We start from the raw sequence: 15,383 nt of genomic DNA on the forward strand, positions 1-15,383 counted from the left end.
AATCCTGTATGCTTCAAGCTACTATTACCAAAGAACCTCCAGATCTCCAATGCCTTCCATGTCTCACTGCTCAAACCTCTTATTATTAATCGCTTTTCTGCTCCTCCTTCTGTACCTAAACCAGTACAGATTCATCAAGAAGAGGAGTTTGAGATATCTCAAATTCTGGATGCCAAAATTTTGCGAGGAACTCTCCGATTCCTCGTTCATTGGAGGGGCTTTGGTCCAGAAGAACACTCCTGGATTCGCGCTGATGACCTCAACGCTCCAGCCCTGCTTAAAAAATTCTACCTAAAATTTCCAGGCAAACCCGGTTCCAAGTGTTCTGTGCCCACCTTTAAAAGGGGGGGTACTGTCACTCACCGGAGTGTGAGTGCCTCCACTCTCCTGCTACCTACCTACACCTGGACATTCCTCATCACAGTGGTGGTACAACTTGCTATACGCAGATCACCAACTACCCCGCTACCTACCTGCACCAGTACAACTCTTCCCATCACAGCGGTGGTACAACTTGCTATACGCAGACCACCGACTACCCTATTACCTACCTGCACCAGGACAACCTACTCATCACTACAGTGGTACAACTTTCTGTACGCAGACCACTGACTCCTCCACGAGCTACCTTCACCTACTCACGTCCTCTCATCTCGTCTGAAGCTATATCGCTTCTTCTCTACAGTTCCAAGTCGCTGACCTTCCACCATCAACAGCTGCAAGTCATTGACTTCATAAGACATTCTCTACTTCCCTGCTGTTATCATCATTCCAATCATTCACCTAACTGCCCTGAGGTCCGTGGTCAACACCGCCCCTCTGTCAGTTATAACATCAGGTGAAACTCGGGTATAAACTCCTAGTGCCCGTGACACCGCAGCTGTCACTGAATATCGACGTCAGTGTCAGTGACGTCAGTGACAGCTGCGGGAGAGAGGAGTCTGCTGGGTCCCGGAGCCGCGCTGATTGGTAAGTTTATGTGCTCTTTGGTTTTTTCTATGGCTGGCTCGCGGCAGAGGAGTGAGAGGGAGTGCGACAGCGGGCAGACAGAGGGGCAGGAGTGTGACAGCGGGCAGACAGAGGGGCAGCAGTGTGACAGCGGGCAGACAGAGGGGCAGGAGTGTGACAGCGGGGCAGACAGAGGGGCAGGAGTGTGACAGCAGACAGACAGAGGGGCAGGAGTGTGACAGCAGGCAGGCAGACAGCGGGGCAGGAGTGTGACAGCGGGGCAATGGAGGGTGACAGCGGGGCAGAGGAGGGTGACAGCGGGGCAGAGGAGGGGGACATCGTGAGAGGGGCAGTGGAGGGGGACACAGGGTGACAGGGGCAGAGGAGGAGGACAGCGTGAGTGGGGCAGTGGAGGGGGACACAGCGTGAGAGGGGCAGTGGAGGGGAACACAGCGTGAGAGGGGCAGTGGAGGGGGACACAGCGTGAGAGGGGCAGTGGAGGGGGACACAGCGTGACAGAGGGCAGAGGACGGAGACAGCGTGGCAGAGGATGGGGACAGCATGACAGAGGGCAGAGGGGGGGAGAGCGTGACAGAGGGCAGAGGGGGGACAGCGTGACAGAGGGCAGAGGAGGGGGACAGCGTGACATTGCAGAGGAGGGGAACAGCGTGACAGTGCAGAGGATGGGGGGAAATCGTGAGAGAGGGCAGAGGAGGGGGACATCGTGAGAGAGGGTAGGAGAGGGGGGACAGCATGACAGAGAGCAGAGGAGGGGGACAGCGTGACAGAGGGCAGAGGGGGCAGTGTGAGAGAGGGCAGTGTGTCTGGATGCAGAGGGGCAGTGTGTCTGGATGCAGAGGGGGCAGTGTGTCTGGATGCAAAGGGGGCAGAGTGCCTGAGCGCAGAGTGTCTGGATTCAGAGGGGGCATTTTTGCATACAACTAAATAAGTATTTCTGTCCTGACCTAAATACTTATTACATTTTTTTGACCCAACTACTTCTAAAACAGGACTGCTCAATAATTATTTTGGAGGGGTGCCTTGGAAAAATTTGGAGACTCTAAGGGTGCCGCGAACTGCAAAAGTTTGGGAACCACTGATATAGACTATAGGGTGTCCCAGGGATCCGGTGAGTGTTAATAATTAAATGCACACACCACGTGATGGAGGTTTTCAATCCCATGTAGGGTGTATACTTACAAGATTATAATCTTGAACCACACAGATCAATATGTAGACACAGATGTCCTCCTTAAATCCTGTCCTCCCTTTGGATCCTCTCGGAGTCAATGCTCAAAAGGAAAAGTGAAAAAACTAATAGTGCATTATCTCCCATAAAAGATATTTTATTGCACCAAAGATACATAAAAACAATAAAAAACACATATGATAAAAGTTTCCAAAGTCATCAGAACGAACAGAGATACCAGTGAAGCTGGACTCTTACCGGATCACAGATGAAACAGCGCGTGTAAAGAGAATATAAATCCTGTCCATACAGTCGGGAAGCCGGCTCGCTCTCTGTACGGACAGAAAAGATCCAGGATAAGTTCAGTTCAACTGGCGCATAAGTCCGTCCGAGTATCCGACCCTCTTCTGCCGACGTGTTTCAATTGTTAAAAATCTTTATCAAGGCATTGCTTAAAAAGGTGCCCTTATAGTGTGCTTTACTTATAAATTGTGTGGTATGAAGGCCTGAGACATTTAGTGGATTGTGGTTAAACTGTCATACTGTAACTTAACTTCTAAATAGAGACATAATTTGTAGCACTTGCAGTGTATCATGGTTTGTGTGAGTGAACAGTGTGTACCAAAGGCTGAACAGCCTAGAGTTCCCCGATATGTGTGTAAATACTTCCAACAAGGCAGATATCCTACTTCACCAATGGTCTCTTTAATTAATGTAACACCAACAACAGGCACAAAACCTACATATGGTTCAGGAATTTCAATTACAGGTAGGAACAATGGACACAAGAGTAGTACATACAATACACTGCTGGTCCTATTATGGGAATCTTTGAAATTCCAAATAAAGGCTTACGCTTTCCTGGTAGTCCGAAGCCCCAGTGCCTGCCAGCAGGTCACTGGTCCGGCTTCAATGTCACCTTGCTTTTGGCAAGCACACAGAATCACAAGACCTGGGGTAACTGTAACCAAAGGATTAAGAACAAGGGTAGTCGCAGTCCTTCTTCCAATCTCCATCCTCCTTCAGCTGCCCGGAACCAATACCTCCTACAGCAGCCAGATATTTCTGAGAAGAGCCTCAGGCTGTAGGGATGTGTTGACTGCTGTGTCTCAGGACATTAAGCCATACAAATCCAATACACATTTCATAATTAAGATTATTACATCAGGCACAGAAAGCCACCCTGTTGTGCTTGGAAATACATTATGAAACATCATCTAGTTTGCCTAGTGATGTATCGCAAAGCACAATATTCAAAAATTTCCTTGTTAGCCTGTAATGTGTTACTAATTATCAATGTTAATAGCAGGGCTAAATATACACAATCTATATAAATGGTTACAGCATAATATAATGTTGGTTATTCAGTCCATTGTGTTTGAAACAGAACACTTGTCTGAGGACAGGTCACTAGCCCTAACTAGATCTCCTGTTGTTTATGTTAACAAAGAGAGGTTAAAAAGTACATCTTAAACCGCATAGGGTCAGTTTTGTCCTCGAGTTAACTTGCATTAAAATATATGTGAAAAATCCTTAGGGAATGGATGGAAGATTGGGTTGGGGCTTGTCTGAGTCTAACTGTACAAATTTGTGTTGAGTGCTTTGGATGGTCAATGTGATTTTGTTTTTCATATTTGTGTTTAGTTTTGGCATTTGACTTTTTGGGGTCTCCATTGCTTTGTGACATGGTTGTGCACAGTTAACATTAGTCAGATAGGTAGTGCTTTCCTTTCCTTTATAACAAAGTCCCTCTAGGTCACAGAATGACCATGGAGTCATGGCATATTCCTTGCCTAGTAGCTATTTAGGCACACATAACTTTGCTGAGTGAATGAAGATAATTATAAATGCACCTTGGTGAAAACCCCTATGTTGGGGGTGGGGTTTGACATATCCCTAGGGATTGTGTGCAAGTGGTCATTACTTACTGCTTGCTTGTCATTCCGGAGGATGGCCACTCTGCTGTGTAAGGAGAATTAAATTGATGACTCATAGTTCTATTATGTCTAACACTTTGCAAGTACTTGTGATACCTTACATTTAGACACATGTTGAAGCAGGCATTGGTCTTACTATGGCAATAAGTGGGCCAACCTATTAATTACACACACTTACAGATCCTACTTGCAGATATTCCCATCTTGATTCTGGATTAAGTCTAATGTTTGTTTCTTTCCATCACCATTCGCAATGTGAATGCTATTGCAGATCAATGTAAAAATCTGACACCCAGATCCGATATGAACATTTGAGTTTAGATCAATACTGCTTGTCCCCCAGATTTAATCTGGAAAATAAAAAATACATATATGACAGGTGTGTGCAGGATAACAATCTGCGTGGACTCGTGATAAAGTTTGTTATGGGCAAACTCGGCCCATGGTAGAAGGTTCACCCAATTGTCTTATGAAGCAGATTAGTATAACCGAATAAAACACACACACATATATATATATATATATCATACTTGCCAACTCTCCCGGATTGTCCGGGAGACTCCCGCATTTTGCGAGAGTCTCCCGGACGAGTGTGGCAATCTCCCTGATAGGAAGTGGGAAAAATTCAGTTTAAACGCCGCGATTCATCCGGAATCGCGGCGTTTAGCCCCGCCCCCGCTGTAAAATGACGCGATTTGCGTCATTCCGTCACGGGGACGGGGCCAAAATGACGCGATTTCGCCGCCCCGCCCCCTGCATGCCCCAGCCGGCATCTCCTGGAAAAAGAAAAAGAAATGTTGGCAAGTATGATATATATATATATATATACACATACATACATACACACACACACATATATATATATATATATATATATATATACATACACACACACACACACATATATATATATCCTCTGTGATACTGAAGTATGCAAAGAGTCTTCCTATTTATTTAAACCTGTCCTCTGTCCACACACTGCCCTATTCATTCACATTTAACAGCTGGTAGGCAGTGGAGCATCAGGGGTCTCCAGGGGAGGTACATGGTTGTGGATGGAGGAGAGGAGGGTTAGTAGTGTCAAGAGGCAATATAGAGAAGACAGGGGAAGGCACTGCTACTGCAGGTTTTTTGGTGGTTCAAGTAGAAGTGGCATCTGTATAATAAACAGGCACCCTTTTAACTGATTTGACCCTTTAACCATGCTTTGCTAAGAAATTAATTTTTCTTTCTATGTAAAATGGCAAAACAAACATGTGCCTATATACAGTTCATCTGACATATACCATGTTTAAGGCTTTGAGTTATAGCATAATGCTGTATCATTACTTTTCTGTAAAACATATGTGTGTAGACCTCATTAAACATGGAGTCATCTCATTGCGTTTTGTACCAGGAAGGCCTAAGCCTTCACAACTGTTACCATGACAACAAATAAACTCCCGTCATCCATAGCTAGACCAACACAATTATCTTAGGAACCAACGATCATAACCCTCTCTCTATTGGCTCATTAGTATGTCAATCAGTAACACTTTCTTCTCTGCTTGTGAGAAACAGTGAAGAAGTGCGCAGAGATTGGTTGCTTGCAGCCGCAGCCGTTAATCAAATCTTATTGCTATTGGTCACAGTGCTGGTCACTCCGTTCAGCACTGTTAGGCAGACGCATGCGCGCTGTCTGTGTCTGAGGTGCTTGTCCTTTTCTCAGCTCCTTGATTTCTCCAGGATCCTGGTATCAAATCTACTATTCGGGACTTGTCCCGGAACCCGCGCAAAGATGCCGGTAATGAGGGGCTGGGCTATGTGAACGGGGTGCTGTTGGTTGCTAGGGCAGGTGAGGCAGTGACAGATCGTCCATTCATCCGCCCGGCCTCCTCCTCCTCCCAGCTCACATCTCAGCATCTGATGCTGCAGTTGTACAGAGAGGAGGATATGCTGACCATAAACTGGCACTGCCACAACATACACCGATGTTAGTTTACCCACTTGTAAAAAAATATAACACAGTCCACTGCTCCATCTTAAAACAGGGAGGAGTTTTTGGTTACATTATGTAGCCCTACTCACCATGCATAGGGCAAGGTCCATATTCAGCTTGCTTTGCCTTGCATATAATATGGGTGTAAGGGAGTGTGTGAGGAAAACCTGAATGGATTCAGACCTCTGTTTTTTCTGAGTCTTTTATTGATCTTGTTATTTGTGAAAACTGATTGACAATTGCATGAAAAATTAAAGTCTTGATTTCTATGAAGGTGGTGATACCTTTCAATAGACTCAATTTTACAGTGAGTTGTTTACTTTTTAGTACTGGATATTTCATCCTTCAACTCGCATGTTTCATGGATTCATTTCTTTGTAGGCAACACATGAAAAGTGCATGAAACAAGTGTGCATTGTAGATGCAAGATACACAAATAAGATATAAGGCTGTTTTTTCAATAGCAAGATACCAATTTTTGTGCTTGAAGTGGAAACTATCTTTCAAACGGACCTCTTTATTTTAGCAGGAGTTACAAAAAAAAAAATCAATGGACATTTCTTCACTTACAAGTAAATTAAGTTATTGTTTAAATGCTCACCTGGAAGACCTAAAAGTTTAATATTTTATTTTTAACTTTGTTAAAACTGTTGTTTATTTTTTTTAAGTTCTTTTTCATTGTACTATGGCTTATGAAAAACCATTTTAGCCTTACTCCTAAATGTTTTTCTTTTTTTTCCCCCACATTGGGTGCAATGTGAGGACATAGTGAAAGTCTTGACTGCCGGGTTTATAAAAACAAATATTATTCATGATATGTGATAACCCAATTGGGTGTTGATGGAATTTGTTGAAACCTCCATGGTTTTTATGTGGGTCACAGCTTTACTAAATATTAATGCAATGCCTATACCAGCGGTTCCTAAAGTGTGCGCCGCGGCGCTGTCACAGGGGTGCCGCGATCGCCCTAACAATAAAAAGAAGAGGAAAAAAAACCAACTTACCAATCATCCAGCGCCGGATCCTCCTCACTGACTGCCGGGCGTGACGTCTGCACGTCCGTCAGCCTCAGTGAGGAGCAGCAGCAGAGAAGACGTCAGGAAAGAAGGTAAGTAAAGGAGAGTGAAGGGGGGCACAGAGAGAGACGCTGAAGGAAGGGGCCAGAGAGAGAGACGCTGAAGGAGGGGGCCAGAGAGAGAGACGCTGAAGGAGGGGGCCAGAGAGAGAGACGCTGAAGGAGGGGGCCAGAGAGAGAGAGACACGCTGAAGGAGGGGGACAGAGAGAGAGAGACACGCTGAAGGAGGGGGACAGAGAGAGAGAGACACGCTGAAGGAGGGGGACAGAGAGAGAGACACGCTGAAGGAGGGGGACAGAGAGACAGACACGCTGAAGGAGGGGGACAGAGAGAGAGAGAGACACGCTGAAGGAGGGGGACAGAGAGAGAGACACGCTGAAGGAGGGGGACAGAGAGAGAGACACGCTGAAGGAGGGGGACAGAGAGAGAGACACGCTGAAGGAGGGGGACAGAGAGAGAGACACGCTGAAGGAGGGGGACAGAGAGAGAGACACGCTGAAGGAGAGGGACAGAGAGAGAGACACGCTGAAGGAGGGGGACAGAGAGAGAGACACGCTGAAGGAGGGGGACAGAGAGAGAGACACGCTGAAGGAGGGGGACAGAGAGAGAGAGACGCTGAAGGAGGGGGACAGAGAGAGAGAGAGACGCTGAAGGAGGGGGACAGAGAGAGAGAGAGACGCTGAAGGAGGGGGACAGAGAGAGAGAGACGCTGAAGGAGGGGGACAGAGAGAGAGAGACGCTGAAGGAGGGGGACAGAGAGAGAGAGACGCTGAAGGAGGGGGACAGAGAGAGAGAGACGCTGAAGGAGGGGGACAGAGAGAGAGAGACACGCTGAAGGAGGGGGACAGAGAGAGAGAGAGACACGCTGAAGGAGGGGGACAGAGAGAGAGAGAGACACGCTGAAGGAGGGGGACAGAGAGAGAGACACGCTGAAGGAGGGGGACAGAGAGAGAGAGAGACACGCTGAAGGAGGGGGACAGAGAGAGAGAGAGACACGCTGAAGGAGGGGGACAGAGAGAGAGAGACACGCTGAAGGAGGGGGACAGAGAGAGAGAGAGACACGCTGAAGGAGGGGGAGAGAGAGAGAGACACGCTGAAGGAGGGGGACAGAGAGAGAGAGACACGCTGAAGGAGGGGGACAGAGAGAGAGAGACACGCTGAAGGAGGGTGACAGAGAGAGAGAGACACGCTGAAGGAGGGGGACAGAGAGAGAGAGACACGCTGAAGGAGGGGGACAGAGAGAGAGACACGCTGAAGGAGGGGGACAGAGAGAGAGACACGCTGAAGGAGGGGGACAGAGAGAAAGACACGCTGAAGGAGGGGGACAGAGAGAGAGACACGCTGAAGGAGGGGGACAGAGAGAGAGAGAGAGACACGCTGAAGGAGGGGGACAGAGAGAGAGAGACGCTGAAGGAGGGGGACAGAGAGAGAGAGACGCTGAAGGAGGGGGACAGAGAGAGAGAGAGAGACACACGCTGAAGGAGGGGGACAGAGAGAGAGAGAGACACGCTGAAGGAGGGGGACAGAGAGAGAGAGAGACACGCTGAAGGAGGGGGACAGAGAGAGAGAGACACGCTGAAGGAGGGGGAGAGAGAGAGAGACACGCTGAAGGAGGGGGACAGAGAGAGAGAGACACGCTGAAGGAGGGGGACAGAGAGAGAGACACGCTGAAGGAGGGGGACAGAGAGAGAGAGAGACACGCTGAAGGAGGGGGACAGAGAGAGAGAGAGACACTCTGAAGGAGGGGGACAGAGAGAGAGAGAGACACGCTGAAGGAGGGGGACAGAGAGAGAGACACGCTGAAGGAGGGGGACAGAGAGAGAGACACGCTGAAGGAGGGGGACAGAGAGAGAGAGACACGCTGAAGGAGGGGGACAGAGAGAGAGAGACACGCTGAAGGAGGGGGACAGAGAGAGAGAGACACGCTGAAGGAGGGGGACAGAGAGAGAGAGACACGCTGAAGGAGGGGGACAGAGAGAGAGAGACGCTGAAGGAGGGGGACAGAGAGAGCGAGACGCTGAAGGAGGGGGACAGAGTAATATGGTGAAGGGGCGCAGTGATATGATGAAGGGACACAATGTGATGGTGAAGGGGCCTAAATACATCTTACGTCATTTTAAACCAACTACTTAAAAAATGGGACTACCCGGTAATTATTTTGGCTTAGGGGTACCTTGGAAAGATTATGGTGACCCTAAGGGTGCCTCGAACTGAGAAAGTTTGGGAACCACTGGCCTATACTATATTATTAAAATGGACAGTATTGCCAGCCAAGCAATAGTTTAATGGTTTGGATTTTGCATTTGCAACCTCTCAAATCAAGATTTCTATTTGTGAACTACTAAAAATATTTTTTGGGCAATAATATTTACATTGCTTATTGATATAAACCTCTCAGCTGCAATAGTTTGTTTTGTTTGTGGAATATTATCTACATACTGTCCAAATGTACTTTTCAACGCTTGAAGGTAAATGTATCGGCTGCAAATTTCCGACGGTTTTGAAAATTGGAGATGTTGCCTATAGCAACCAGTCGGATTCCAGTTATTTATTTAGTACATTCTACAAAATGATAGCTAGAATCTGATTGGTTGCCTATAGGCAACGTCTCCACTTTTCAAACCTGCCAGAAACTCGTAAATTGATACATTTATCCCTTGTTATGATTGTTATGTATTCTCTTCTTTATTTTTATTTGTTAACATTGCTGCCTCACAGCAATGGGGATCATGGGTTCGATTCTGACCAGAACCCTATCTGTGTGGAGATTGTATGTTCTCGTGTGTGCTTCAGTTTCCTCCCACAGTCCAAAAAAACATATTGGTAGGTTAATTGGCTTCTGACAAAATGGACCTGTGTGTGTTAGGGAATTTAGACTGTATCTGGGGGGCATGGGCAGATGTGAATGATTACACGTTCTCTGTACACTGCTGTTTAATATGATCTGCGCTATATAAATAACCAATAATGTAATTTTCTAGAACTATTTATGTATGTCTGAAATATGTAATTTCCTTATCTCTGTAAAGTCCCTTAATTGTACTTTACCACTTACGTATTACAACCTATGACTTTTTTTCACAGATAAACAAAGCAGAAAGACCGGAGTCTTGTGATAATGTGAAAGTTGTGGTACGATGTCGTCCTTTAAACGAGCGAGAGAAGGCCATGAGCAGCAAAATGGCAGTAAATGTGGACGAAATAAGAGGAACTATTGCTGTTCACAAAGTGGACTCTATGAATGAGCCTCCAAAGACATTTACATTTGACACTGTTTTTGGACCAGACAGTAAACAACTTGATGTTTACAATTTGACTGCCAGACCTATTATTGATTCTGTGCTGGAAGGCTACAATGGTATGTATCAATTGTAAGGTGCCATTAAAGTAGCAATAAATCATCTTTCGAGTAACATTGGGAGAAGAATGTATAATCAGCAATAAAGCTCATCCATTATGGTTATTACTTGTGCCTCACTTTAATTAAGCTTACATAGGTTATAATTAGTGCTCGTATGCACTCTCTTGTATTTTTACTATCTTTTTGGCCATTGCTGGCCACAGTCCTAATTAATACCTGGACCAATTTAGGGGCTGTACACACTAAGCCTTTCCCCTGTGAGAACTGAATATGAGATGCTTTACCTCTTCCTACCTCCTCTTTTTTTTTATATATATATATATATATATATATATATATATATATATATATATATGAGAGCGAGAGAAACTAGCCGCATGCATTGCTCGGGTGTAATTGTGCCCCAATCTTCAGCGCAAATAGTCTTCAAATCTTGAAGGTTCCGTGGGCTTCTTCTATGCACTCTGATCTTTAGTTCTTTACATAGATTTTCAATTGAATTCAAGTCAGGTGATTGGTTGAACCATTCTAGCAGCTTTATTTTCTGTCTCTGAAACCAATTGAGTGTCCTTGTCTGTGTTTGGAATCCTTGTCTTGCTGAAACCTCCACCCTTCGTTCATCTTCAAAATCCTGGTAGATGGCAGAAAATTTCTATAATGTCTGTGTGTGTGTCCGTATATGTCTCCGTCCGCGTATGTATATGTACGTGTGCATATGTGTGCGTGCATATGTGTGTGCACGTGCGCATATGTGTGTGCACGTGCGCATGTGTGTGTGCGCGTATGTATATGTGTACATGTGCGCGCATATGTGTACATGTGCGCGAGCGTATCTGTATGCGTGCGTATGTATATGCGTACGTGTGCTTGCGTATGTGTACGTGTGTGCGTACACATATGTGTGCGTGCGCGCATATGTATATGTGTACGTGTGTGTGTGCGCGCGCGTGTATGTGTACATGTGCGCGCGTATGTGTGCGCGTGTATGTATATATGTAAATAAATATAGTCTTTGTAGTTTCTTGAACATTGTTTACTTTGTTAACATTCAGCATGGCATCATGTGTGAGAGATGCAGTAATCATATTGTGAGTATGAGACACATTCCCTTGAGCGTGTCTGGGGCCTTGCATGGGATGAGACCATTAACACAATTATCTCCTTTGTAACACTAAACATGACATACTGTGATGTAGTATATTGCTGAATAGAATATTATTCTATTGACCTTGTTCATTCTCTGTGCTTTGTACATTGATGATGTGCTGGATATAATTAACATCTGAATGTCTTAATTGCTTGACTATATATATACTTACTACAGTAATTGACAGTGTCAATAGTCAGGGGTAAATCCAATTTTGGGAAATGCTTTGCATAGTATTATTTATGCACTGATTCCTAAACTACTTTGTGCATGCAATTTAGCTTGTGTTAGTATTAGATTAGACAAGTGTCTAGTACAGTGAAGGATAGCCTGCCTGATCTACTTCAAGGACTCCATCCTTCAAAAGGGGCTCTCACATCTCCCCCACCCACTAGATAATCTGCTAAAAATGTTTCTACCTGTCTGCATCTTATTCCCTTCTCACTGTCCTTCTGTCTATATGTGATTATCCCCCTCCCCCTTTTCGTTATTTTTTTTAATGTTTTTTTCTTTTTTTTTTCTCTTATTTTGCACTCTTTGTAATATTTTCCACTTCTCCAATAATATCACCTTCTACTATATACCTGTGGCTGATGTCTCCTCTGCATTCTCTCTGCTCTTTCCCTCTCGTTTCTGTTTCCTGATTTACTTGTGGGTCTAACTTTCTGCAAAACTCTTGTATGTGCCGGCTCCGGAATCCCTGCAGAGGAAAAAGGGAGATGACCCTGCTCTCTGTCCTCCGCCTTTGGTGTGCTGCCTGTCCTCCCTGACTTCTGTTTTATAGCAAAGTAGAGAATAAGTAAGAACGGGAGCAGCTGGCTGGGGGCCGCAGGTGAAGGCTTGGTGGGCCACCTGTTGCCCACCACTGCTGTAGATTGTTTTGGAAACACTGATATATTGTACCATAAAGTTTATACTGAAGATGCGGTGAAGATCACATATAAAAACCAGTAATTCTCACAAGAGTGAAATGAAATTTGGTGAAGCCACATGGGTGAGCTGCTAGAAGAACCATAAGTTCAGTAAAGCAATTTTAATTTACATCTTGACCAACTGGTGTAGCAAACAACCACAATCTTGTTTGTTTGTGTAAACTTAAACTGCAGTAAAGTGAAATGACTTTTGCAGCCAGAATGTATATTAACATTCAGAAGTGCCTAGTAATTGCCCACTTCTTGCTAGCTGTGCAGAATTACAACATGCATCACGAGCTTGTACCTATGACTCATCTTCAAATCACAACACATATATGTACTGTGGACACACATTACCTACATACCGAATATCTTGTGTTTGCAGGTCGGGAATCCCAGCAGAGGAAGGAGGGTGATCACACTGCACTCCCTCCACCTTCAGTGCTGAGTGATTTCTCTGCATTGTGCAGTGATGTGGCAGTCGCCTGCTCCATTCATACTTATTCTCTGCTTTATAACAAAGCAGAGAATAAGTGTGTAACTAACGCTCAGCCTGTCCCAGATACAGCAATCTGAACAGCTGGCAGTGACTGGTGTCACCTTAGTTAATTAACAATGACGACACCATTTCTGCCACCACAAAGGATTTATTATGGTGTCCTTACGTTCACCAGAACCACTTATTAATGTTTCACACTTAAATCACATACACATGTAGCATGAGCCTCCCTGGGCTTTGTAAGTTCACAAAGAATCACGGAGAAATACACTAGATTAAATATGTTTAATCTGAAAAATATTTTCAAGGCTTATTTACAAAAATTAATAACAAGACATACAAAATGTTGCACAAATGAGTTTCAGAAAATAAAATAGGAAATAAAATCAGAGTTACTACTTACTAGTTAAGACCTGATGTGTGAGGGAACACAGTGGAGAAGGATGGGACATTTCAGTCTTGAAAGACTCCCTCAAAGAAATGAACACTACTACTGATACAAGAGATTTTTAAACCATTTCTTGTTGGCTCTTCACCCCCCACCTTAGTTATTTTTTTTACCTAAGTTAGATGGATGCCCAAAATGACACAGGGCTTTCGAAGTAAATTATGGATGTCCTGAGACCTGGCATTTCACAAGACCTGAGTTCTCCCCTCTGCTCGTTTGGCCTGGCGAAGTCTAACTCCTCTGCATACACAAACTACTTAGAGATCTTATCTGTCTCTGGGCCTGGCTACTTTCAAAAGACCATTGACACTTTCCTAGGTCAGACTCAGGTCAGATAACAAAATACACTTTGAAAGGTTACATAAAATATTCACAGTGTTATACATAAATTCAACAGAAAATAACAATCAGTCATTCGATAAACTACATTTCGTCACAAAGTGAAATGTAGAGTTGGGGGCAGCAGGTGAAGGTGCTGTGGGTCGTCTATTGTCTACCACTTCTCTAGTAGTAGCATTGCTGAAAATCCATCAGTAGCTTTTTCAGTATTTGGCTGTAGACAGGCTACATACTTTCTAAGTTTTCTTTAACTAATCCATAAAAAGTGTAACAATATCACTGTGAACACTTCCATAACGGTTCTCGGCAATCTTGGATTTATTTTAAATATGGTTCCCACGCACCTTTGCAGTCAAATCTATAAATTTTTCCCTTGCTATTCCTCCCACCTTCTTTTCTAGGCACGATATTTGCATATGGACAGACTGGTACAGGCAAAACATTTACGATGGAAGGAGTCCGAGCTGTTCCTGAGCTCAGAGGGATCATCCCTAATTCATTTGCTCATGTATTTGGACATATTGCTAAAGCAGAAGGAGATACAAGGTAAAGATACCATTATGAATCTTTATGCATCACTTCCTTCTACTTTCTCCCTTCAGAATTCAACCCACAACCATGAAATCCTTTGCATGCCTTTTGTTTGAATGTATACCGGTTTAAACTTTCACCAATTAGATCCAACTGAAATGTTACCATATGATATTCAGATTACATATACATTGGCGGAGAAGGTTTATTGCTGATACAGTAGTATAAAGTTGTGTCTGGATCTAACAGAAGACTATTTAAAGTTGTATATGCACTCTACTCCACGCATCACCATAAAAAGACAACAATTTAATAATGTAATTATTTTATTGGTTATCTTAAAGGAGGAGTGCATCTATTATTTGACATTAATAAATATCAATTGATTTGCATTACTGAAATGAACAATTTACATGAAATGTCAGGAGTATTTATATTTCCCTAAATCTGTTCATCATGCACCACTACACTTTTGCAGCAGGTTGATATGTTATGAGGGGTGATACTGTAACTAAACAAGCAGACAGTGATTGACTTGCACAGCAGACTAGTTGCTTTATATTTATTGGCAGGACCAGTAATATGATATGTGTCTCAGCTTTTTGACCTGTATTTCATCCCATGAGGACACTGTTCAAATGATGTGGGAGGTGCTTCAGCTGTCTGTATTGGAGTTAGAAGGTAATACATTACTCTTTAACACAGCTGCAGTGGAAAGTCAGGCTAACACTGAACAATGTTTTCATGTTTCATGTCTGAAAATCTGTTTTGGATTTTAGTGGTCCTTAAACCAGCTGGTCCAGTCAAAATGCCATGGTGTATCATTGGAATGTTTTTGAATTTTATAGGTTTCTGGTCAGAGTGTCCTACTTGGAAATTTATAATGAAGAAGTACGGGATTTACTTGGAAAAGATCAAACACAGAGACTAGAGGTGAGGATTAGAAGATATGAATTTACAAATTTGATTTGACATATGTAGTTAGTATTATAAGGGCACAGTCGTGCCCTTATATT

General features: G+C 44.2%; 1 protein-coding gene across 1 annotated transcript in view; it reads left to right on the top strand.

Annotated features, from left to right (window-relative positions):
* Positions 1 to 5,709: 5,709 nt before the first annotated feature.
* Positions 5,710 to 15,383, top strand: part of KIF3A (kinesin family member 3A) — a 78,582-nt gene continuing 68,908 nt past the window's right edge. Inside the window, exons 1-4 of the mRNA XM_075206004.1 lie at positions 5,710 to 5,857; positions 10,213 to 10,486; positions 14,238 to 14,382; positions 15,216 to 15,300. Coding sequence (XP_075062105.1) covers positions 5,852 to 5,857; positions 10,213 to 10,486; positions 14,238 to 14,382; positions 15,216 to 15,300 — 510 coding nt within the window. The 5' untranslated portion in view covers positions 5,710 to 5,851. The remainder of the gene's footprint in view (positions 5,858 to 10,212; positions 10,487 to 14,237; positions 14,383 to 15,215; positions 15,301 to 15,383) is intronic.

Source organism: Mixophyes fleayi, chromosome 4 (genome assembly GCF_038048845.1).
Source record: "Mixophyes fleayi isolate aMixFle1 chromosome 4, aMixFle1.hap1, whole genome shotgun sequence".
NCBI lineage: Eukaryota > Metazoa > Chordata > Amphibia > Anura > Limnodynastidae > Mixophyes > Mixophyes fleayi.